The sequence below is a fragment of the Uloborus diversus genome, chromosome 3 (assembly GCF_026930045.1).
Source record: "Uloborus diversus isolate 005 chromosome 3, Udiv.v.3.1, whole genome shotgun sequence".
Classification (NCBI taxonomy): domain Eukaryota; kingdom Metazoa; phylum Arthropoda; class Arachnida; order Araneae; family Uloboridae; genus Uloborus; species Uloborus diversus.
Window position 1 is genome coordinate 119,735,927 of NC_072733.1, and position 27,610 is coordinate 119,763,536.

General features: G+C 34.2%; 1 protein-coding gene across 1 annotated transcript in view; it reads right to left on the bottom strand.

Annotated features, from left to right (window-relative positions):
• Window positions 1–27,610, bottom strand: part of LOC129218198 (CWF19-like protein 1) — a gene marked incomplete in the record, with an annotated part of 185,432 nt that overhangs the window by 45,697 nt on the left and 112,125 nt on the right. The window contains 1 exon segment of the mRNA XM_054852413.1: window positions 5,653–5,720. Within this exon segment, the coding sequence (XP_054708388.1) occupies window positions 5,653–5,720 (68 nt within the window).

Consider the following 27,610-nt stretch of genomic DNA (forward strand, 5'->3'; position numbering starts at 1 on the left):
AACTTTTGAACGCAAATATATATATATATATATATATATATATATATATATATATATATATATATATATATATATATATATATTTTCATTCTTACACGAAAGTGTTACTTATTGGAAGTAACCATAAACAATGGCCCAGCTGAGTTCTAATTATTTCACTCATAAATAAAAACAATTCAAGGAAGTTTTTTAAAAAAAGAAAAAACTTTTCATGTGAAAAATGGAGGCCAATTTAACATCAAAGTACTAATTTTTTTAATTTTGCAAACAATGAGCTATTTTAATGAACAGTGGGAATCTAATATTAAGCTATCTTAATTAAAGTACGGCTAAATTTTTAGTTATCTTATTAGCTCAAATGTGTGTTAAAAATAGTATTTAGTAAATTTGGAGAATAAATTGGCAATTTATAATTTTGGTAGACTGCCTAATATTGATGTATTTTTCCTCCAACATTTATTTTCACCTCAAAAATACTGACATTGATAAGGTCTGTCACGGAGGTGAGATTCACAGAGGTGAGGAATTTTCCATTAATAATGGCCTAATGGATACATTTTTCAGGGAAATAATTATTTTCTTCGTTGCTACAATCTGCACATGTTAAACATATGAAAACATGTTCACTGCTTTTTTTGCATTTAATTTACATCCCTGAAATTCAAGTTCTTGGAGGTGAGAGTTCCCAATAACCACACATAGTTTTTCAAACAAAATCTATTTTTTTTATTTTTCGGCAAAAATCTCACAACTTCTTTATGGCTGAAAATAAACAAGATGGCTACTTTGTATCATGGAAAATAAAATGTGATGTCATTACTGCCACCTGTTAATGAGAAATGGCGTTTTTGTCTTTAGGTAATGGAGGTGAGACTTTATTGTAAGACATAATTCCTTATCCTACTAAAACGAACTAAAACACAATATTAAACAATTAAATGAAATTAAACAATTAGTATTTGAGACACTTGTGAAAGGAATAATAAATGAATAATTATATACTTTTAGTAAAACAAGATATCAAGCAACATAAACAGTCACACCAGGTGTGTGACATGACCAATAATATACAAATACAAATACAAAAGTGACGACCAGCAACAGGCTCTGGGCCAAGCTAGACTGGTCTTAGTCAATTTACAATCCCCAGTGAAGATCAATGGCCCTCTTAAAACTGTCTACTCCTTTGCTCATTACCACCTCTTCCGGTAAGCTGTTCCAAGGTTCCACTACCCTGCTAAAATAATAATTTTTTCCTAATATCCATGTTAGCCTGAGATTTAAATAGCTTAAAACAATGACCCCTTGTCCTGTTTTCAGTGCTAAACTTTAACCCCGTAACATCTTTCGTTTTAATAAATTTAAACAGCTGAATCATGTCCCCTCGGTCTCTTCTTTGCTCAAGACTGTACACTTTTAGCCTTCTAAGCCTGGAATCATAATCTAAGTGGGAAAGTCCACTTACTAGCCTTGTAGCCCGCCTTTGAACCCTTTCCAATACATTAATGTCTTTCTTAAGATAAGGAGACCAAAACTGAACAGCATACTCCAAATGGGGTCTTACCAAACTTCTATATAAGGGCAGAAGAACTTCTTTAGATTTATTTGAAATAGATCTATTGATAAACCCAAGCATCTTATTGGCTTTGTTGCTAGCAATGCTGCACTGTTGGCTAAACTTTAAATCCTGACTTATTAGGACCCCCAGATCAGTAACTTTGTCTGCCTGACTAATGACTGAACCTTGCAAATAATAACTTGTACACTTATTTCCATGCCCTAAATGTAGCACTTGACATTTCCCAACATTAACAGCCATACCCCATTTATCAGCCCACTCCGTAATATGATCTAGATCCTCTTGCAGCTGATTTGCTTGTTCTTCATTTTCAACAGTCCCCATAACCATGACATCATCAGCAAAACAATTCATGTTCCCAGAAATATTTTTGTGAATATCGTTCATAAAGACAATGAACAAAACAGGCCCTAACACTGATCCTTGAGGAACCCCGCTTAAGACCTCACTCCAATTAGAATAATATCCCCTTACAACTACTCTTTGTTTCCTTCCGGTCAGCCAATTTTTTACCCAAATGAAAGTTTTCCCTCCTATTCCTATATCAGCTAATTTGCTAAGTAGAGCAACATGCGGTACCTTATCGAAAGCTTTTTGAAAATCAATGTAAACAACATCTACAGGCTTCTTATTGTCCAAAGCCATGGCTAACTTTGTCATAGAAATGTAATAAATTAGTTGCACAAGATTTACCTTTCCTGAAACCGTACTGAAAACTAGTCAATAGATTATTAGTCTCTAGAAAATTTACTATCTTAATTTTCATGAATGTTTCAAAAATTTTGCAAACCACCGAAGTTAGACTCACAGGTCTATAATTTCCCGCACTCCCTTTAGACCCTTTCTTGAAGAGCGGTGGTAATGTTAGCCAGCTTCCAGTCCTCTGGCACTGTCCCCCGAATTATAAGAAGCATTGAAAATGTTTGCGATTACATCTGCTAATTCCTCTGCACATTCAACTAAAATTTTCGGATAAATATCATCTGGCCCCGGAGCCTTAGTCTCTTTAATTTTTTTCAAATGAAGGTAAAAACGTCATCCCTGGAAAATACAAAGTCCTCAAGCTGTACTACAGCTTGTGTCTTGTTGGTGTCAACTGTTGAGATACAGTTATCGTTAAAAAACACTCGAAAAAAAAGTTATTAAGAACATTAGCCAATATCACTATCGTCCTGAATTAAAATTCCGTGCTCATCAACCAGTGGCCCAATATGACTATTTCGAACTTTCCCCGAATTAGCGTATGCAAAAAACCTCTTGGGATTCCTGTTTATGTTATCTGCCAGTCTTTGCTCCAACTCTCTCTTCTGAATCCGTACCAAATACTTAAATTTACGCCTTGCCTTACAATATTGGAGCCTCTCTGCACTGTGACCTGTTTCTCTAAACCTATAAAAAGCAGCTTGCTTGTAATTTAGAGCGTCTTTAGTTTCCCTGGAGAACCACATTGGCCAAATTTTAGTGTTGACACCCTTTCTCCTAAAAGGAACATGATCCCTAACCGTATTCGCTAGATTTTCCTTAAACTCTGCCCACTGAAGATTCACATCGCTATTGTCCAATCCAGAAGAAAAAACTGCTTTCAAACTCTGCCGAAGTGCCACAAAGTCAGTATTTCTGAAATTGGGCACAAACCTAAAATTCTCTACTTTGTGCATATCAAATTTAATCCCAAACCTAATACTGTTGTGGTCACTATCTCCAATGTGCTCCCCTACACATAACCCCTGAACAGAGCCTTCCATGTCGCAGAAAACTATAGATCTAAAATCGCGTCCTGTTGAGTACCCTGAGTTACAATTTGATCTAAGAAACAGTCACCAATAACTTTCAAAAAATCCTCTTCTCTGCTATTACTATGGTAAAAATTATTCCAATCAATTCCTGGAAAATTAAAATCTCCCATTATGATGACTGACCCCTTGCTAGAAATGTCACTAATAATACTAAACATCTGTTCGTCTTGACCCTGGCTTAAGTTGGGTGGCCTATAAATATTCCCCAAACGTAGTTTTTTGCCCCTATTACTAATCAACTCCAGCCAAATCATATCAATCTCATTAGGTTTATCATTAATTACCAATTCGTTGCAAATTAAAGTGTCTCTGACATAAAATAAAACCCCACCACCTCTTTTACCTACTCTATCTTGTCTAAACAAATTATACCCAGCAATAGATAATAAATCATCATCACTTTCGGTAGCCCATGTCTCGGTAACTCCAATAATATCCAACCTCTCGTCTATAATTATGCTTTTCAATTCTTCCATCTTGTTCCTAATACTACGAGCATTTGTATAAAAAACCTTAAGTAAGCCCATCTTACTTTTATTTAATGCTGCACGATTGTTTGAATCCCAAGTGTTAAAATCTTTTCTCTTATTAGCCACCCTATTTCCGTTTCTACTAAAATCCCGATAGTTAGTACCCTTTCGAATTCTGCTCCTTAAACCATGCCCCCCATTCCAACTTAGTTTTTTGATTCTGAAGCCTCTAAAACCAAACTACTAACCATTTTGACCCCTGTAGAGCTCAGATGTAGGCCATCCCTAGCAATCCAATCTCGTTTACATCTACTCCACACATCAATAAACCTGATACTACGCTTAACGCAAATTTCCTTGAGTACCAGGTTCATACACCTAGCCCGTTAGTTTAACCAACTCCTATGCACTCCATACCTGGGAAGCAAACCAACCACTTGGACATTTGCCGAACAGTTGGTTGCTTTGTCCAACAGGGAATCCCATTCCTTTGTAAACTCATCATTGTTACTATGGCCTACATCGTTAGTTCCCACCCACAAAGTAACTACATCCTCTTTATTAAATACCCCCTTCTTTTCAGCAACCCTATTTACATCTCTCACCCGAGCCCCTGGCAAACAACATCTAGCCACCTTACGTCTAACTCTGCCTATTGAGTTTCCCACCTCACGCACCATTGAATCTCCCAAAATTATACCCTTTGTTTCCCAGTCAGTCGCCTCAGCAATAACTTTCCCCTTTACCTCTGGAATTTTCCCACTATCTAACACACAGCTAATTCCCACATCCTTTTTACTAACTTCCTCCTTTAATTCTGGAATATTCCCACTATCTAACACAGCTAATGCCAACCTCCTTTTTGCTAACTTCCCCCTTTCCCTCTGGAGTGTTTACCCCATCTACACGCCTACAGCCTAATGCTAACTCACCCTCCAAAGTAAGCATCCTAACTCTGATTGCTGAGAGTTCAACACAATTTGTGCAAATGAAATCCTTCTCAGACTCATCCTTCCCCTTAAACAAGCAGAACATCTGACATAGGTCACAAAAAATCCACTTGTCCCCTTTACCACTTTTAACCTCCTTCATTATGCATATAACTCCCATTCTAGCTCAAAATGGTACACTTAAAAAATCAATACAAAAATTGGAGAAATATTGCTAATTATTAGAATTAGAAAGCATTGGAAGTAAAAGATACAAATATTACTAAATCCTAAGACAAGCAGTAAATTAAAATAAACAAGTTACACCCTAAACAGAGCAGTCAGGCTTAACAAGAAATCAGCACAATTTAGGCTTAGCTACACAGAATAGAAAAACACTTTAAGAAAGCAAGTAAATCAAAAATAAGACTTAAAAGCACAAGAATACTTAATTATATAATAAAATACAATAAAAATACTGAAACTAAAGTAGTAAAATAAACAATTACAGTAAAAAATCACTTATCTCAGGAGCAGCAAAAACACTCCCCAGCAACTGTAGCGCCCTCTAGCGGCGAATCAATATATATTAAAATAAATATTATCAAAAAAATGTTGGCAGGTTTAAATAGATACATTTTTAATCAAATTAAAAAGCATTCACAGTAAAAGGCATGTGATAGAAAAGTTACACTTTTTGAAGAATGACTCACAAATAACCCATTACCACACACAGAGCATTAACAGATGCTTCTAAAACTACATATTAAAGTTTAAAAAACAGTACATTTTAAGATCATTACATCTTTAAAGTAATTAAATGCAACTCATTGAAATGTATTTGTGGAGATGATAACTTAAAACTATCTTATACTCACATGTTCACCAACACTCACGATTAAATGTTTATTCACTTCACCACTAGACAGGCAAAACCAGCAATCTTCTAAATAAGATTTCAATATAATGTAATGAAAACAAACTAAGAATAAATAAATAACAGCAGTAAATAAGTTTAAGAGAATTTTTTATTGACATTTACTAAGTTTTACGTAAGTAAAATAGATTTCATTATATATACATATATATATGGCTTGGGTTCATCAATAGATCTATTTCAAACAAATCTAAGAAAGTTCTTCTGCCTTTATATAGGAGTTTAGTAAGACCTCATTTGGAGTATGCTGTTCAGTTTTGGTCGCCTTATCTGAAGAAAGATATTTTTGTATTGGAAAGGGTTCAAAGAAGGGTAACTAAATTAGTAAGGGGACTCTCAGATTTAGATTATGATACCAGACTTAATAGGCTTAACATGTATAGCCTGGAGCAAAGGAGAGTCAGAGGGGACATGATTCAGTTATTTAAATTTATCAAAATGAAAGATGTAAATGGATTAAATTTTTGCGGGGAAAGCAGGACAAGGGGTCACAGTTTTAAGCTATTTAAATCTCAGGCTAACTTGGAAATCAGGAAAAACTACTACTTTAGCAGGGTCGTGGGCACTTGGAATAGCTTACCGGAAGAGGCGGTAATGAGCAAGGGAGTGGATAGCTTTAAGAGGGCCATTGATCTTCATTGGGGACTAATTAATTAACTAGGACCAGCCTAGCTGGGCCCCGAGCCTGTTGCTGGTCGTCACATTTGTATTTGTATTTGTATATATATATTTTACTACTATTATAAATGCGAAAGTTTGTCTGGATGTATGGATGTTTGTTACTCTTTCACGCAAAAACTACTGAACGGATTTTGATGAAACTTGACAGTAATATAGCTTATGCATCAGAATAACACATAGGGTAGTTTTCGTCCTGTTATGGGGGGCAAACCCCCTTAGGGGGCAATAAAATACAATTTTTGTGTAAATTCTCTAATATAGGGATGAAAAAATACTTGCACATATTTACATTATATGTCCATCGAAAGCTCTGATTTTTCTGCTGAAGATGGCACCTGTTCGAAATTTCTAAGTAGAATAAAAAACGAGTTATGAGCTTTTTAGTTCCATGTTCAAAGGCTTTCCTCAACTCAATACAGTATTTAGTGTATCATCTCAACTCCCTGTCGATAGCGACAATTGTTGTATTGTTGACTTTCTTTGCTTCTCGTGATTGTTCAAGGCTTTTCTCAAGTCAAATCTTGAAGTAAGATTTTTGCAAAAGATTGGCAAATAATACATGATTTGGCTGATGATTTTCCATTTAAACGGAACTTTATTGTAATTAATGGTTTTTATTATTATTTATGCTGATTGAACACTTACTCATTATCCAATTATCCAGCAGATTGCCAAAATTTTTGCTGTTTTTGAAGTCGAAGACTACGTCATAATGTTTCTCAGCTTTCACCAAGTAAACAAAATATCCCCAATCAAAGAATCTTTAAAAAAAATTTTTTTTACTGTGTTAAATAATTCAGCAACTATATTAGGCAAATCCATAAACAGCACAAAAACTACCATTAATTTTCCTTTTTGCACAATTTCAAACAATCGCCAAATTTTACTATTTATTTTGGAAACATTTCGGATGAAACTCTACAGCACCATTTTATGGTGACCAAAAGTATCTCAGCATCTGGCGATAATATCTCTGTAATGAAAATTAATATCATATCGGGGTCATTCTATGTCAATTCAACCAAAAAAAACGGCGTTTTGACACCCACCAACACAGATTTTGATAAAACTTGGTGAGTTTAGTCCTTTAATGTAGGAAAGTATCCACATCAATTTTTTCATCTCAACATGGTTTAGTTTTCATTTTACAGTCAGTCGAAATTTTGAATGTTTAGTATTTTTCAAACTATGACAATTCTGCTCGTTGACTGAAAATAATTTGTATTTCATTTATTTTACAGCCAATTTTTATGAAAATTTACAGTAATATTAATGAAAGTATGAGGATTTCAGAAAAAAATATTTAAAAAATCTAAGTAATATTTTAAAAGTAGAAAAAAAATTATTTTCATAGTTTTTTTTCTAAAAGTACGAAATACATTCAAGTCAATCTCAACCAAAGGGAATATGATAATCAAAAAAATTCTTTTTTCCTGATGATCTTAGATGTGTGTTCTGCCATTAAAAAAAATGAAATTAATGGCTTTTTCAGTTCATTATATTTTTAGCTTAAAAATATATGTTTCTTTTTTTATTATTTTATTTAAATTTATTTATTTTCCCACACTATTATCAAAAATTAATGTATTAAAAAATATAAATATCTCAATAATTTGCACATGAAATATTCTTAATTTTTATTTTAATCATAAAAATGCTATTTTTTTTCTTTTTTTTTTTTTTTACAAATTTCATTACATAGTACACTAGTGCAGCCAGAAATACCTTCTGGAGGGGTTTTTGGACCAAAAATTCCTACTGAAAGGGTTTTTTAGATCAGTGATACCTTCTGGAGGGTTTTTTTGATCAACAATACCTTCTGAAGGAGATTTCTTGATCAAAAATATCTTTTGAAAGGGGATTTTTTCATCAAAACAGTCCTTTCATATGCATAAACTATTGTATTAGTATATGCATATACGTTAAAACCAGTGCCGTTGGAGGGGGGTCGCCCTCCCCCCTTTGCTGTGTCAGTGATATAGTAGCCTATTCAAAAGTGTTCTCTTCTCATCTTTCTTCCAGCCTGTGAAATGTTCTCCTACTGCAAAAGTGAAACACAAATCCTTCTTCATATACACGTTTCCCAACCAGTGGTTTGCGAATCCCTAGGGGTTCATGGGGGCTGAGGGGTAGAAAGTGGGTTCTCAAAAATACTATTGTAATGGCGGAAGCTTATAATTCATGTGCGGTTTACTCATCATTTATTCATTTGTCTCTTGCAAGGCGCGGGGTTCCATAGAGTGCTGAAGAAGTTACACTTTATGGATACAAGGTATATGAAGTTGAAAGCATATAAATACTTTCGCTTTCTCAGTGGCTTTTGATCGGAAAATTCGATTAAACTTAAGGGAAACAGTACATAGAGCATATGCGAACGCCTGCTTCACTATTAAAGTGGGACAAGGAGTTGCTATGTTTGTTAGCAACAATTTCTTATGAGCTTTTACTGATGAAAAAGAGAAGGAATGATTGGCAACCCAAAAATACATCAGGGATGGGAAAAAATATTTTTACTTAAGAACAATTTTCTGGGTGAAACTTGCTACAGTGTGAATTACACAGTTTAAAAAAAAAAAGGAATAAACTATGCAACTTGCTTTGTGGTGTACATAAAAAAGGAGTGCATGAAAATTGTTCAGATGGAGTTTCTCTTAACTAGTAGGCATACAAATATGTTTGTTGATAAAAAATACCCTTTTTTTAAATATCTGATTATTAAAGCAGTTCTATTGTTTTTCAAAAGTAAAAGAAAATTCTTAAGCACTCAAACTCGAAATTGCACTCAAATGATAATTATGCGCCATATATTCCAACCAAACAGCTAGACTCATAGTCCTGTACAAGAAGTTATAAATTTAAAGACTGTTCTAGTTTTATTGCAAGAAACAGGATCATACTGTTAAACTGGGAGTTTCTAAAGGGTATTTTCTAAAACTATTCCTTAATTCCCATCTGATTCAATGTTACAAAAAAATATACTGTTGAGTCAGAAAAAATTTTTTTTTTTAATTTGATATTCCCTTTTGATCAATTTTTCAAGAAGCAAATTAAATACTGAACATAAAGTAAAACTGAAGCTGTCAGATATTTGAGTCAAACTTTGAGATATTTTAATTCCACAAGTATTGCAGTAAGTTGCATTTAGATGTTCTGTAGGCTTAGAGCTGCTTATGTTTACCTGTTTTAGTAAGAAAAATGGAAGATAAGTGTAGTGTGGGAGAGTTGATATTACCTCATTGACACAAATTTAGTCATGGAGCACACAACTTGTAGAAAATGTTAATGATTTGTCTGAAGATGAACAAATTTTCCTAAAGCTACAAACTGAATCAGAACAAGAATTCAAACTATTTGTCTGCATTACAAAATATTTCTGAAAAAGTTTGAACTTCTGCAAATGGTAATAAAATATTAATCATCATACTACATAAAGAAGTTGGAAAAACATTTAAGTTGAATCAATATTTCAGAGAAAAAGTAAATAAAAAAATATCTTGTAAATAATAGGAACGACAGGCTGATTTTATAGATGCTGAATGTTTAATAAAATAATACATTAAAAATTGTGTTTGTAGGCTCTTAATTCTAGCAAATAATACAGCTACGTAAACAAATTGGGTAATGAAAATTTTTTGATAATATATACATACATAAAAAGAAATGGAATAACCATTAATTTTATTTTTTTAAATGGCAGAAAACACTTTTAAGATTCTCCCAAAAGCATTGGTTTTAACATATATGCATATTCTAATACAGCAGTTTCTGCATATGAAAGGACTGTTTTGATGAAAAAATCCCCTTTCAGAAGATATTTTTGATCAAGAAATCCCCTTCAGAAGCTATTGTTAATCAAAAAACCCCTTTCAGAAGGTATTTTTGGTTCAAAAACTTCTTCCAGTAGGTATTTTTGGTCCAAAAACCCCCTCCAGAAGGTATTTCTGGCTGCACTAGTGTACTATGTAATGAATTTCGTAAAAAATAGCATTTTTGTGATTAAAATAAAAATTAAGAGTATTTTATGTGCAAATCATTAAGATATTTATATTTTTAAATATATTCATTTTTTGATAATAGTGTGGAAAAATAAAAAAATATATAAATAAAAAAAAACAATGAAGCAGATATATTTTTAAGCTAAAAATATAAAGAACTGAAAAAGCCATTGGTTTTATTTTTTTTTAATGACAGAACAAACATCTAAGATCATCAGGAAAAAAGAATTTTTTTGATTATCTTATTCCCTTTGGTTGATATTGACTTTAACGTATTTCATAATTTCAGGGGAAAAAATTATGAAAATAATTTTTTTCTATTTTTAAAATATTACTTAGAATTTTTTTATATTTTTTTCTGAAATCCTCATATTTTCATTAATATTACTGTAAATTTTCATAAAAATTGGCTGAAAAATAAATGAAATACAAATTATTTTCAATCAACGAGCAGAATTGTCATATTTGGAAAATACGAAAAATTCAAAATTTTGACTGGCTGTAAAATGAAAACTAAACCATGTTGAGATGAAAAAATCGATGTGGATACTTTTCTACATTAAAAGACTTAACTCACCAAGTTTCATCAAAATCCGCGTCGGTGGGTGTCATGGCTTGGTTGAATTGACGTGGAATGATCCATCGTTTTACAAAGTAAGGAAAGAAGGGGGGAGCATCATCGAAGGTATCCCAAAACGATTCCCGCAAATTCGGTAAAATCGCACCAAGAGCCCACAATGATTGAAATTTCTCAAAATAACTAAAACAAGTATAAGGGGATTACGAGCGTGGCTACATTTTTTAAAAAACTTCGTTCTTCAATAGCCAAACAGAGAAAGTTTTAGACTCCATGTTTAAAAAAAAGTATCAACAGATTAATCCTTTTAAACATGAGAAGATTAATTTCCTGTTTTGGAAATTTATTTCTGCTTAAATATAGTGCTTTCGTTTCTAAATCAATACTATTTTGTTCTTTATACTTATTGCTATTTTAGTTTTATGGGAAAGGAAGAAATTCGATTTTTAATCACGTCAAAAAGATGTGTTTTAAATTCTTTCACTTAAAACAAAACAAAAGCAAGCAATGATTTTTTCTCATAATTATTACTGACCCAGGCAATGCCGGGTATTTTTGCTAGTATATATATATACACACACACACACAGGCATATAAATATACAGTGAAATCTCTCTTATGTGCCGGTCCAAAGTACCAACAGAAAAAAGCACATAAGTGAAACAGGATATGCAAAAATCTAAAAAGCAACATACGTTCAAATAAGAGCATGAATAAGAATGTTTTAATAGAAAATAGGTTGATATTAATAATAGTTAAATTACGTAATTAGAGAAGTGTAACTAATATAATAAGTGAAATATAACTAATATAATAAAAAGAAATCAAAAAGTGTTGCATACCTAATAACTAACTATTTCCTTTTGAAATAATCTGAAATAGATGTTTGTTTTTATTTTGGCGATGAATTTGAAAAAGAGTTTTTTCAACTTCTTACAAATAAGATAAGGAAGTTTCAGTTGCGGAATCAAATTGCAAATATTCCTGAATAGTATCTAAAACTGCTGACATATGCACAAGATTTGGAAACACTTTAGTTTCATCTTCTTCATTTACATATCAAATATCATTTGACATTTCTTTAGGGTTATCTTCAATATCTCTTAACGTCTTAATTTGTTTGTTACTAAATTATTTTTAACCGCACATTTTTTAATACAATAAACAAGTCCATGAGATACCAGAGAACTGCGTCCTTTCTTAGGATTTCTTTCAAAGCCAATACACGAATTTTAAAATTAACAGAGTATTGTTGAGTGATAAATCTTAAATGACGCACAAGTTAAAAGTTGCTACCTGACTGGACAGATAAATTGTTAAAACAAAATGATAAATTGTTAAAGGACATAATAAGAGGGAAGCACCTGCCCCTACCAGGGGTGCTATAGTCTCTGCTAAGGTTGTCACTAAACAAACCACCCCATTTCATTTACAAAGCTGAAAGCATAAGTATGCATTCTTTCTCTTCCCTGGAGAAAAAGTAAGTTATACAATTAACATGCATAGGTTCTCAACAGGAGTGTTGAACACATAAGACATACCTTACTTTGAATTGTAACTCATGTTGAATAATGTCTTCCTAGAAGCAATTAAAATGAATGGTTATAGAAGGAAACTAAAGAAAAAACCACATTCCATTCCATATGCGGATTGTTTCTTTGTTAAAGTTTCTATTCTTGACAAAATCTCAAGAAAAAAAAAAGAAACTAAAGAAAACTTTTTTTTTTCATGTGGTAAAAAAAATTCAGCTCCCATAAGTGAAATACTTATCTTCAGAGCAAAACATAAACAAATAAAACTATTATTATTTTCCTATAAAATGAGCCGGGCTCACTGAACACTGTTGTATAAGTAAAAAAGATGCAGTGTATAAGTGAGAGTTCTCTGTATATATAATACATATCATGGATGATTTGGCGTCAGAGCATACCAGTACTGCTGTCATAGAATAGTTTGCATCTTAGGGTTCAATTATTTTTCATTAGCATTCTGGTACTGGAAAATTTATGAGTTCACTCCAAATATATATATATATATATATATATATATATATATATATATATATATATATACTGCTTGACAATTGCTAAGGAACAATTGCGTTTTTTGGAATAGTTAAGAATAGATAATGATTAAAGAAGCAGAACAAAATATATAGTTAGTAGGGAGGATGTGCCGTTATTATAAGTACAAAATAATACAGATATTACTGCATCAATGAAGTAAAAACTTAAAAATAAAAAAATAATCCTACTTAAATGATTTTCATAAAACCACAAAAAATGATCTAGTTCAGAATGATGGAGACATGAGTACCTTAATATGATGTATGATTACCAGGGATACTGATGCACAATTTACATCTGTTTTCCATACTCCCCACTAATTATTGAGGAGTGCTTGGGGGATGTTTTCCCACTCCTCTCTCAATGCGGATTTGAGTTCTTGTACGGTTTTGAGAGGGACGGTTCTTCGCGCAACACGTCTGCCAAGAGCCTCTCAGGCAAGTTCAATTGGATTTAAGTCGGGAAAGTAAGCAGTCACTGCATACGGAAAATGTTTTCACTTTGCAGTGTGTCTGACACTTCAATGATCCAGTGTGGCAGTGTATCGTCGTCCGTAAAGAGAAAGTCTGGACTTACAGCCCCCCTAAAAAGACGAACATGGTCCAGAATAACATCTCTGCAATACATTTGCGACATATCGCTTTCTTATTCAAAAATGTGAAGCAGTGTTCTGCCATTGTGCATGATGCCTGCCCACATCATGACGCATGGGTCGTACCGATTACGTTTGCAAACAAATTTTTGTGCATAACGTGTTCCACGCTCTTTCCACAGTAGTTGGTGACCAGAATCACTTGTCACACTGAAACGAGATTCGTCAGAGAACATCACTCTGGACCAATTTTGATGATCCCACCAACATGTTCCTTACACCAGCATAATCTCTCTTGACGATGGCGTGCTTGAACTTGGATGCAACGTACGGGCTTCCTTGCATACACACCGACATTATTTACTCGCGTGAGATGGTTCTTGCAGAAACATGCGTACCGGTAGCGGTTGTTAGATTTGCAGCTATCTGTCCAAGAGTGAAATTTCTGTTCCTTTTTGCCACGAGGGCTACATAGCGATTCTCTGAAGGTGTGGTGCTCCTACCACGACCCCCGGCATGCTTTTGCAAAACATTTCCACCTTCAGCGGCCATCTTTAATCGGGAGATGACACTTTTTTATACACCCATTGCAGCAGCCACAGTGGTGACCTTTTGACCTGCTTCCAGTCGTCCAACCGCTTATCCACGATCGTAGATACTCAAATGATATCCTGCTGACATTTTACTCATAAGTATTTCAAGAACCAAACAGAATTTCAGAGAAAAACCTTTTTTAAAATCCAGCACTATTTTTGTTAAAAACCAAACAGCATGAATTTTCGTATGAATCTTGGGCGTGCATGCACTTTCTTTTATACAGATAACGAGTTTTGGTCTACTATGCCATCTGAACTTGAATTTATTTCCAATGGCTAGGTGGTTGAGGTATAAATTTGCATAAATCACTTGTTCCTTAGCAATTGTCAAGCAGTATATATATATATATATAGAGAGAGAGAGAGAGAGAGAGAGACGTTCACCGCGTTTCGAAGCCATGGAGAAGTTCACCGCGTATTTAAGCCAGTTTTAAACGGCTTCAGAACGCGGTGAACTTCTCTAGTTTTTTTTATATACGAAGACGTACACCGCATTTCGAAGCCAGTTTTAAACGATCGCGCTGTATAAAGCATTTACGAATCAAATGCGTGAAATAATTCTGAATTATTGTTTTATATCAGGAGGAAATATATCGTTACATTTATGCTGTTAATTTTGCTAAAATTAACAGCTAAAATTACTCACTGCGGAATCAAAACACTACAAACGATTACATTAACCGATGCCTCTCGTTATACATATAAAATTATACAGAGGCACATCGGTTATTGTAATCGTTTTAATAAAAAGACACATCATTTATATGACTAACAGAATGGATCATACAAATACAAAAGTGACGACCAGCAACAGGCTCTGGGCCCAGCTAGACTGGTCCTAGTCAATTTACAATCCCCAGTGAAGATCAATGGCCCTCTTAAAACTGTCTACTCCTTTGCTCATTACCACCTCTTCCGGTAAGCTGTTCCAAGGTTCCACTACCCTGCTAAAATAATAATTTTTCCTAATATCCATGTTAGCCTGAGATTTAAATAGCTTAAAACAATGACCCCTTGTCCTGTTTTCAGTGCTAAACTTTAGCCCCGTAACATCTTTCGTTTTAATAAATTTAAACAGCTGAATCATGTCCCCTCGGTCTCTTCTTTGCTCAAGACTGTACATTTTTAGCCTTCTAAGCCTGGAATCATAATCTAAATGGGAAAGTCCACTTATTAGCCTTGTAGCCCGCCTTTGAACCCTTTCCAATACATTAATGTCTTTCTTAAGATAAGGAGACCAAAACTGAACAGCATACTCCAAATGGGGTCTTACCAAACTTCTATATAAGGGCAGAAGAACTTCTTTAGATTTATTTGAAATAGATCTATTGATAAACCCAAGCATCTTATTGGCTTTGTTGCTAGCAATGCTGCACTGTTGGCTTGACTTATTAGGACCCCCAGATCAGTAACTTTGTCTGCCTGACCATAGGCGGATTTAGGACTGAGTTCCTGGGGGGGGGGGCAGGATTTTTTTTTGGAGCAACATTTTTAATTGCCCTTCCCACCCCTCTCCCATGTTTTTCTGTTTCCTGTGTTGCATAAAGCCATTCTTTACTTTTTATGTATCGTTTTCATTACTGTGTGTAACCATGATGTCCTTTTTGAATTGACCTTAAAAGAAAGGGAGCTGGTATTGAGAGAGTGACGCAGTGCTCCCTTTTAAGTGAGATATAGAATATCTCCAATTCTGGGGGCCTGAAGAAAATTATATAAAATGGATATAAAATTCTGCATCTTGAAGTCTTATAAAGATTAATTGGAAATAATAGGCAAATATTTTTTTTTAAGTTTTACGCTTTAAAAGTGCTTTGTGATGCAAGTTAATACTTTAAAAGAAATGGTGCACAGATTAAGAGAATAGGTATCAAGAGAGTAACATACTACCCATTTGAACAATTCTTAATTTATACACTTGATAAGAAATAAAATTGAAGCACACTTTGCTTTAGGAGTTTCAAAGACTTGTCTAATTATTTTCAATTTTTGGTTGGTTAGATTGGGTTTTGGTTCAAGAGACCTAGTAGGCGATACTGCACCAATTCTTTTCAGGGATTTTAGAACCTATCAATAATTTGCACTTTCCGGTCTCTGAAATTGAATAGTAGATTATATACAGTTGAACAGTATTGTTCAAACTTTGCAAGAAACGGCTTTTTTAAGTTTAAGAGAAAGAATAAACTTTAATTTCTCATTACAACTTTTTTTTAATTATAAGTAGTGCAGAAAACGAAAAGAAACAGGGGTGGTGTATAATTTTTTTCCCAAGCTAAACAAATTAACAATATGCAGTAACAGTAAGATAAAAGAAATCAATACAAAAGAATTTCCAAAATTCTGCACTTGGGATTAAATAAATAGCGAGGTATGAAGCATGTGAGTCACAAAAATTTATTTCAAGTAATATGTTACAAATGCCAGAACCATGATTTTTACATTTTTGATGCAGGATGTAGCAAAGAGCTGAATTTGACGCATTTTGGCATTCCTCCCCCTACAATTTGTTAGAAATTTTCAAATTTTAAGCTTTGTATCTGCAGATTTTTGTTTGATTTTTTGCAATTTGAACGAAAATTCGACAGTTTTTACACTTAAAGGATTTTTATGATTTTACCAATCTGTGTAAGGTTTTTATCGGTTTTTATCAAATTTCAGCAAACTTTTCCAAAACTTTTGATGACTGAATTACTCAGATTTCAATAATGACAATAACTGTCTCACTTAGACTTAGATGATTATGACTAACCATAATTTTTAAACAGTATTTAGAAAGTAAGGAAAATGGTACTTTCCCTCTAAGCAAAAAGATTCACATAATCAGAACTTCAGGTAACTGAAATTTATTCAGTCTGCGATAGTATTTACTTTTCTTTCTCAAAACAAAAAAAAAAAGACAAGCCGAAAATTTTCCAAGCGCGTGAAATACAGTTCTAACAATTAGTTTCATACATACAATTTTTTTCCTTTATATAATAATAAAGAAAACACAGTTATAAAAACATTTTATCTGGTAATAATGCGATCTTACAAGAATTGTGCAAAACTTTCGGGCCAGAAATATATCTCCCTCACTTTTTCTTTTATTCAGATGTTTTCCTTACAATGTATGATTCTGGAAAATTAGAAATTTATTTTGAACTGCTAGGGATTGAGGTTCCTATTTTCTCCCCCTAAAAAATTAACGCATTGTTTACAATTATTTTACGTTCTGTTTGTTCAATGATTGGACAATTTTTCCAGTTTTTTGTTTCATTGTTACACACATTCATTGAGTATGGTGTTAACTGTTACATTTGATAGTATTTTGCTGTACAAAAACCTTTTAGCTAAGTACTTCTTTTGCAATAGCATACATTTCAAATCAGCCAATTTCATTTGAACGAGTAAATCCAGCAAGGGCGGATCCAGAACTTTTTCAAGGAGGGGGCGATTTTTTAAAAAAACTTTACCTACGTATCTGATGTACACTTGCTTGGGGGGGGGGGGGAATTCACGTTCTTTTTATTTAAAACAACTAAAATACAGAGATTTAACCCAGGAGGTTCCCGAACCTATTTCTTTATTTTTTCCTCCCTGCAGTTATTCTAAAATTCCGTTTGAGAAATTTAATTTTCGTAACATCTTTTGAGGAATGTTTCGAAGCCTCATCCTTTTAACATCATTAAAAGTCGTCTAAAATTGCGTTTTTTTTTTTTTTTTTTTGGATCTAGTTTCCAAAAATTACCGGAGGAGAGTCACTAAACCCATTCTTTAACTAAACTACTTGAGATGTGTACAATCGCGTCTTTAAAACTAAATTTTGAAAAATGCCCAGGGAAGGCCTCCTAACTCCTTCTCCTAACATCACCAAAGATTGTCTAAAATTGCCTTTTTAAAACTTCAATTCCAAAAAGTTTCCGGGAGAGAAATTCTAACATCATTCCTTCCCTTAAAGTCATATCAAGGATGGCCTACACTTTCGCTTTAGGAGCTCAATTCGGAAAAAAAAGCCGGAGTAGGGTCCCTCAAGGAAGGGGCGATCGCCCCCATCGCCCCTCCCTTGTATCCGTCCTTGGAATCCAGAAGGTTCTTCAAAAGCTTTCGTCTGTAACAACCCAAAACATCTAGTTTTTGAAATCACGCAAATTGAAAGTAAACATTCTGAAAAGAGAGAAAACAAATCGTTAAGAGTAGATCGTTCTGTCAGAGCAAATTGGGGAGGGGGAAGTGAGGGTCCCAAACGTCAATTATTGTAAGTGTTGCAGCTGAATGCATAGCTTGTTTAGCCTTTATTTTCATTCATATACTTGCCCAAATGGTTTACAGTCCAAAATAGTTAATTTAGACCAATTTTCAGTACCCCAGTGACAGCTGTACTATTTGTATTTAATGTTCGTTTTTTTTTCTTTTTCTTTTCTCCCTTCAGAAAAGGACATTTGCTATTCTCTTCATTTTGATTGAACTATTCAAAAAAGAAAATATCATATTTTTTTGTTATAAGATTTTGAAAGATAAGTTGTTACTATATAAACTCCTCCTAAAACTGGGGGCATTGCCCCCCCCCTTCCATAAATCCACCCATGCTCTTCTGAACTGTTCAAAAACAAATTATTTTTTTTAAAATTTTTGGAAGATGTGTTGTAACTACATAAAGTCCTCCCAAAACTGGGGGGGCATTGCCCCCCTCTGCCCCCCTCATAAATCCGCCCATGTGCCTGACTAATGACTGAACCTTGCAAATAAAAACTTGTACACTTATTTCCATGCCCTAAATTTAGCACTTGACATTTCCCAACATTAACAGCCATACCCCATTTATCAGCCCACTCCGTAATATGATCTAGATCCTCTTGCAGCTGATTTGCTTGTTCTTCATTTTCTACAGTCCCCATAACTTTGACATCATCAGCAAAACAATTCATGTTCCCAGAAATATTTTTGTGAATATCGTTCATAAAGACAATGAACAAAACAGGCCCTAACACTGATCCTTGAGGAACCCCGCTTAAGACCTCACTTCAATTAGAATAATTTCCCCTTACAACTACTCTTTGTTTCCTTCCGGTCAGCCAATTTTTTACCCAAATGAAAGTTTTCCCTCCTATTCCTATATCAGCTAACTTGCTAAGTAGAGCAACATGCGGTACCTTATCGAAAGCTTTTTGAAAATCAATGTAAACAACATCTACAGGCTTCTTATTGTCCAAAGCCATGGTAACTTTGTCATAGAAATGTAATAAATTAGTTGCACAAGATTTACCTTTCCTGAAACCGTACTGAAAACTAGTCAATAGATTATTAGTCTCTAGAAAATTTACTATCTTAATTTTCATCAATGTTTCAAAAATTTTACAAAACCACCGAAGTTAGACTCACAGGTCTATAATTTCCCGCACTCCCTTTAGACCCTTTCTTGAAGAGCGGTGTAATGTTAGCTAGCTTCCAGTCCTCTGGCACTGTCCCCGAATTATAAGAAGCATTGAAAATGTTCGCGATTACATCTGCTAATTCCTCTGCACATTCAACTAAAATTTTCGGATAAATATTATCTGGCCCCGGAGCCTTAGTCTCTTTAATTTTTTTCAAATGAAGTAAAACGTCATCCCTGGAAAATACAAAGTCCTCAAGCTGTACTATAGCTTGTGTCTTGTTGGTGTCAACTGTTGAGATACAGTTATCGTTAAAAACACTCGAAAAAAAGTTATTAAGAACATTAGCAATATCTCTATCGTCCTGAATTAAAATTCCGTGCTCATCAACCAGTGGCCCAATATGACTATTTCGAACTTTCCCCGAATTAGCGTATGCAAAAAACCTCTTGGGATTCCTGTTTATGTTATCTGCCAGTCTTTGCTTCTGAATCCATACCAAATACTTAAATTTACGCCTTGCCTTACAATATTGGAGCCTATCTTCACTGTGACCTGTTTCTCTAAACCTATGAAAAGCAGCTTGCTTGTAATTTAGAGCGTCTTTAGTTTCCCTGGAGAACCACATTGGCCAAATTTTAGTGTTGACATCCTTTCTCCTAAAAGGAACATGATCCCTAACCGTATTCGCTAGATTTTCCTTAAACTCTGCCCACTGAAGATTCACATCGCTATTGTCCAATCCAGAAGAAAAAACTGCTTTCAACTGCTTCATGCGTTTTCTTGTGATTTTTTAATTGAGGAGGAATAGAATTAGTCCGAAAAACCAGGAGACGTGAAATATTTGATGAGGTTACAGTGAAATAAAATCCAGTCATAAATTGATACGAACCATCCTTTAATGTATAATCGCTGTAAAATAAAATAAAATAGTTTATACGACACCTCAGAAGAGTATTTAAGTAAAATCGTGTGGCCAAAAATATTTTCGCGCGTTTTAAGTTTGAATCTTTTTTTTTTTGAGTTTTCGCTCGCTTTACATTTCTTATTACTCTTGATTTACTATATCAGTAAATAAATAAGTATATTTTTAATCTATACTCTTTATACGAAAGTTATTTTTTATATTAAAGAATGCAAGAAAAAGATAGGTGATGTATGTAAGATTGCGTGCAAGTGTAAAACTTTGATGAAGTATTTTTGAGATACTTTTTGAGGACCTGTGTCAGGTGAAGAGAGGGGAACACTTTACTTGTTACCTATCAACAAAAAAACATTGTACTGTAAAAATCTCTTCGCTGTCTTCTGTGCCGAAATCCGTGCGTTCTTAAACTAATGTTAAAAATGTTTTAGTGAAGTGTTGAGTAAGTTTCCCTCAGCATCCGGACACTTGGTTATACTAGCAACTTAAATCTCCATAACTTAAAGCTTTTATCGATTGAATATTTAAGCAATTCGTACAATTTTATTCTCATGAATTCTTCCTCCATTTTGACGAATACTGAGATAGATCCGTTTGTTTTGAGAAGCTCTCTTTTCTGACAGAACTGCGCCTGAATGACTATCTCCCCCGATCCTCGATGTTTGACCTGGTGTACTTATTTATTAGAGTATGTCATAAAAAAGTATTTTTAAGCGTTGACATGCACATTTAGGATGCGATGTATTTGCACACGAAAAAGTCATTTCTGTTATTATTTTTGAAAATGTTAAGGTTCAGCTAACAGGAACGAGCTTAAAAGTTTGAAAAGAAGGTAAAAAATGCCTATTTCCAAAAATTTTCTCAGAGTATAAATGTTTGAAACTCTTGTTTTAAAACCATTCAAATGCTTCAATTTGATTTTTCAGACTTTTGATTTTCAGATGTCTTTGTGATTAACTACTCCTTTACAGTTTTAAGCGCGCTAATAAACCGTATCTTTTCGTGAAATTAACCAAAAAATTGATTTTTAACCATTTTTTGTACATTGCAATATTTCACCTTTTATAGTCCAGTAATATATTTTCACAATAAATGTGCACTATGCATCTCTTTGTTGGAAATGCAAATATATTTTATTGCATTAACAACTGAGAACCCACTACAAGTGGCTGCACTTCATGCTCCTTCCCATTAGGAGCGGATCCAGACAGAATTCTAGGAGGAGGCCATTTGGAAAAATACGATGCTTTGGAAAATTTTTGAATTTTACAAGTACCAATGCAACCCGCCTTTAACTAGAGCATTTTTTCTGGAATTTTCACTAAGTGTCGCGAGTTTAACATAGAGGTTGCAACCCGTTCCCAATACTTTTCCTCTTTTCTTAACAAACGTATGCATTTATTGTCTCCTCAAAGTGGTATTCCTGTTATCAGTACTGTGTTCTGGGGCGACTGTATGGGACTTTCTGATTTAAGAGGAAACAGATGTGAACCAACCGTAAGTACAATAGTAACTCCGAAGTCAAGGGGGCCCGGGGGTTTCTCCAAAGAAAAATTTTCGAATTTGTAGTTTTAAAATCGCATTTTAGACGATCTTTGGTAATGTTAGGAGAGATGAGGTTCGGTGGCGCTCCCCTGTCTTTGATGATGTTAAAGGGAGTTAGAGGAGTTGAGGGTCCATCTAAATAAATTTTTCTTATTTGTAATCTTAGAAATGCCTTTTGACTGTCTTTCGTAATATTAAGGGTTCGGGTGCGACCTCCCCCCCCCCGCCCATTTTTCGAAATTGTAACCTTAAAAACGCAAATATTATCTCCAATAATGTAAAGAAGAGGGAGGTCCGAGGTTTCTCCGGCGGTTTTTTTTTGCTATTGTAGAGTCAAAAACGCAATTTAATACAATCTTTTCGTGATGATGCATGGAGGAGAAATTCGCGGGCCCACACCAAGAAATTTTTCTTATTTGCAGTCTTAAAGATGTATTCTAATTATCTTTGGTAATGGAAGGGAGAAGAGGTTTGGAGCGCTCCCTTCGAAATTGTAACTGTAAAAAAGGCTGTTTTAGACGATTTTTTGGTGATGTTAAGGGGAGGAGAGATTAAAAGGGCCACCCCAGGAAATTTTACTAATTTATAGACTTAAAAACGCATTCTAGATAATCTTTGTTAAGGTTAAGAGTTAAAGAGATTCTGAGGTCCACTTCCAAAATTTTTTCAAAATTTAACTCTTTAAATTGCAAATGTAGGCAATCCATGATTCATGAGTAACTTTTAGAGGACCAGCAATTTTTCAAAATTGAAGCTCCTGAAACGTAATTCTTGAAGACTTTCAATGAAGTTAGGGATAGAGGAGTTCTCCCCCCAGAAACATTTTGAAACTCAAGCGCTTAAATCAAAATTTAGGCCGATCTTGAATGACGTTGGCGAAAAGGAGAGGTGGGGGACCCTTCCATGGAACCGTTTACAAGTTATTTTTTAAAACGTGGTTTGTAGACGATCTTTGGTAATATTAACAAGAGAAGGAGGCGTGGTTTGGAGGGTCCCATATTAAAAAGGGACTGAAGAATAATTGCATAGCAGTGCATCATAAAACCAGGTTAAAACTTAAATCGAACTTGAACTTAATTCGCGACCATTAAATGCATAACTTTTTATCGGACACTTACTAATACATATCCCTTTTCTTTCCCCCATAGGGAGAGTAAACGCATCTAAGGAGACGAGCTCATTATGCTAAATGAACCTAAATATTTCGTATATACTTGATATTTTTGAAATTTCCGTGGAGGGGAGACCATGCCCTTCTCTTGCACAGTTTCCATTCTTGTTAGACTTCACATGAATTACAAGTTTTTTTTTTCAATTTAAGCTAGTAAAGAGGTTTAAAAACTATACTTTAAACTTCTAACTTCCTCAGTGTGGTTTTATTGCTCCCCCGGCGTTGTTTTTATATTCTTGTTAAACTTCGAGGAATAATAATAATTTTTTTTTATATTTAGCTCTAAAAAGGTTTTTAGCTATCTTCGAAACCTTTTCAGTGTGACCATGGCCCCTCTCATTGTTTTCCTTATTGTTAGACTTTGTATGTATTATAAGGGAAATGTTTTGCATTTTTGCTCAAAAAAAGTGTATTTTAACTACTTTGGAAATTTCCTCGGTGAGGGCCATGGCTCCTATGACCCCCTCCCTGGATCCGCCCATGCTTCCCATCCACCCAACGAAGAAGGATAGTCATTACAGGACTTAAATTTACCCTTACTATACAATTTTAAACTAATTTCAATTTTTGGACAAGGGTTTGAAGTTGGACTCATGATTCAAATTGGTTATTATATTCGTAAGAATAAAGTACTACATGAAATACACCACCAGCTCAGTCATTCCATCCGAAAACTGCAGTTTCTTGCTTATTAGCACTTCCTATGCCGGGCTGATGAGTGCTAATAAGCACGAAACTGCAGTCCTCGAATGGAATGACTGAGCTGGCAGTTTATTTCATGTATTTCTGCCATATATCTGGTTATAGGGCGGTAACGTACTGAATAATCAAGTACTAGTTCTTATAAATCTATCTTTTGTGCCTTTTGCCTCTAATGCCTTTCTCTAAATTAACTCCTTTATATTTTGACGGTCATAGGGTTTTTCATACAGATGCATGTACATTTTCGACTCGGAACGTCCATTTTCCTATGTATTTACCCATTTTGAGTTGATAGGTGCAAAAAAAAAAGTTTTGGGAATGCAATTTCAGCTACTGTGAAAACATGATTTACATATAATTCCGGGGATCTTTTTTTATACACAAATACATAAAATACAAATGCTTTAAACTTTTATTCTAATACCACTCAAATGCTTCCTTATAAAATTCTATTTGCATGTCATGATTATTAACATTCCATTACAGTTTTTAGTTCGCTCGTAACTCATGAAGTTTCGTAAAATTATCTAAAAATGGCTTTTTTTGCACATTGCAATATTTTTTTTATGGTCCAGTTATGATTTTTTCGCAATAAATGTCTGTTATGCAGCTCGTTGTTGAAAATATTTATATTACAAGTGCATTAACAACCCCGAAATCCCAACAAGGAGGTGGCTGCATTTCGTGTTCTATATCCTGCTCTTCCCATCCACCCAGCCAAGTTATTTACATATTTACAATTACTGTATGACTTTAAACACGTTTCTACTTGTGAATACAGGTTTGAAGTTGGATTTAGCATTGATGATCACTATAATGTTTTTCTTATAAATCCACTTGTGTTTTCCCGAGTTCTACAACGAAACTTTTCCAGAGAGAGCCCCTGGACTTTCCCCATCCCCTTAATGTCATCTCAGATAGCATAAAATTTCCTTTTTTTTTTCAACTTTTATTTGCAAATTTCTGGAGGAGCATTCGATTCTTAAATATCGCTTGAAATTGATTACACTTCAAACGACACAGAAAGGAACCTTAACCCCACATCACCAAACGTTACCCCCAAAACGTTTCGAAAATTGCGTTTTTGATAACAATTTTGCAAGTTTCTACGGGAGGTTCCTGACCCCCTCACCATTATCCGAATGTATTTTTACCTACCAATGTGATAATCTACTTAGCTTTATATGAGGTTCTTTGCCTCAGTATGGTTTTGGCTACTCCAGACTAATGAGCACAAAGCTTTAGCGCAGTCTGCAATCTCTATATACTGTAACTGAGCTTCTCTGTGTTTGCTTGCAGTTCCACATTAGCTCCAGTTATGGGGTGGTAATTTGTAGCTTTATATCCAATGCTCATGGCCATTCCACCACGTGCGGTACAGTCCAACTTAATAAGTCCACTAACATTTTGTTATAGAAGTTAATATTTTAATTAAACAGGAGTAAGCACATTTTTTTAATCTTTACATGTGATATAAAGATACTCCTGACACGGGACTATTTTTATTAAATGACTTTGTTGTTTAAATTTTAGTTTATTTGCATGCGTCATGTGCAGGACATCCAAAGACAACCTCTTGTAGTATGGTACGTGTATTTCTTAACTTTTTGTGCTATTAATACTAGAAAGTCGCCCGTCAAGGTACGACGGGTGAAAATTGTGTCTACTCTTCTACATTTGAGCAAAGCAATTGCTTGTTTGGTGATATTTTGATAGTTGAAATTTCAACCCTAACTCCAGTGGATTAATCCTAAACTTCAGTAGATAGCGGTAATTTTCAACCACTTTTTTAATTCTTCATTCCCTTAAAATGACTACCTTACCAGTAAATCACTTAAGTTACTGGATCAAATTCAGCCTTGTCGCAATAAAGCCTTTCCCTACATGTTAAACATTACCAAAACATATTATCAAATTATCATCCCGTGGTACTAGTTTCAATGTTGAAACTTGCGGGTTACTCGATCATTGGCTATAATTTATATGAGGATAGCAATGGCGCAAAAAATTATAGGTTTTGAAAGCTAAGGTTCTAATGTAAAGGAAACATACCTCATTTGTTGGGAAATAATTTTAACCGTAGAAAAAAAAAAAAGGATATGGCCTGGCCATTCCACTGAAAGCTCAATTTGTCCCGCGTGGGATAATTCCTATATTTCTTTTTAAAAAATAATTTTAGTGTAATGACAAAATTTTTTGCTTAAGAAGTCACACGTTTGTGATTCCTTGAGCAACAAAATTTTGTTCATTTTCCTTTTAAATTATTATTTTTAATAAAATGTATGAAGCGTGATGTGCAGGAAAAAATTGCCGTTTTTCCGTGGAATGGCCCTTATAGTGTTTTCAGACCTTTAAATTTTGTTTGAGAAAAAGTATTTATATTCTCCAGTATACTACATTAGTTTTCTTCATAAGTAAAAAGCCTAATACGCATTTAAAATCTTAAATTCTTTAGGAAAGGATGATAGACCCCTTGCAAAGAAACTTTCATATTGTTTAAATATGGGTGTCTACCAATTTCAGAGTGATGCCTACCCCCCCCCCCTTCTCCACAAATCGAGAGTGCTCGCAAAAACGAAGAAAAAGACCTTCCAAAACAGTAGCTCCCCATTTGAACCAAGGTTACACCTCCCCCTTGCTGGAATTCTAGATCCAACACTGCATGCATAATATCCCAATTGCTATTTTCAGCGACTTTTGCAACTTCCTTTCAACAGATTACAAAAAATATTAATTGCGTTTCTAATTTACGCCTCCAATAATGAAAGCCCTACACAAATACGACTAGACTGAACTCGCAAAGTAGGAGCTGCAGTCTCTGGCTGAAGGCAGTTGAAAAGGTAAAGTCTAGACCAGTGGTGCCCAACCTTTTTTTTTCAAACCCGCGTGTGATACCTCACATTAGTGGGAATGTTGCAGACCAGAAGAGTATAAAATTTCTAGATAGCATCATAAAACAAGGGAAATTAAGGACAATAACAAACAAAAGTTTCTGTCATCGTTGCTACATGCTTAGTTTATTGATACGAACTTTGCATCTGTATTTTAGAAAACAATATATGACTACTTGGCTTAAAACATAGGTTTCGTAACAACGAAAGAAAATGATTAGTTTTTTTTTTTTTTGGAACGTCCCAGAAAATATTTTTCGTTTTGTAACACTAAACACAAGGACGGGATACATGGACAGCTTCCACATTGGACCGCGGACCGTAGGTTGGGTCCCACTGCCTGACAGATCCACTAGCGTAGGATATGATCTGTCCAATGAAACATCTGTCATGATCTTTCGGAAATATCATATCAAAGTATGAAAGATATTTTGATTCATATTTTCATCTTCAAAATTTTCATCTCTTTCCATTTGTCTGTATGAGAAAGACCGAATATTTAAGTGAATCATCGGTGAAATTCGACACTCTCCAATTTCGTTTTTTTACGGTAACAAATATCTACAAGTAATACTTATTTATATCTTTCTTTGTTTACTGCATTGCTGGTTCAGATGAATAAAGGCAAGAAGTTTCTTGGTGCTAGCTGCTCCTTTTTTGTGGGGCTAATTGTTCCTCGGAAAAACTTGACCCCACAAGAAAGTAACAACTAGACCCACATGCACATGTTCTCAAAAAGTCAAATTTTAAGTTAGATAACGAAACGTAAATCGTTTCAGCGAAGTATATTAGGAAACACAATCTATGTTTTCA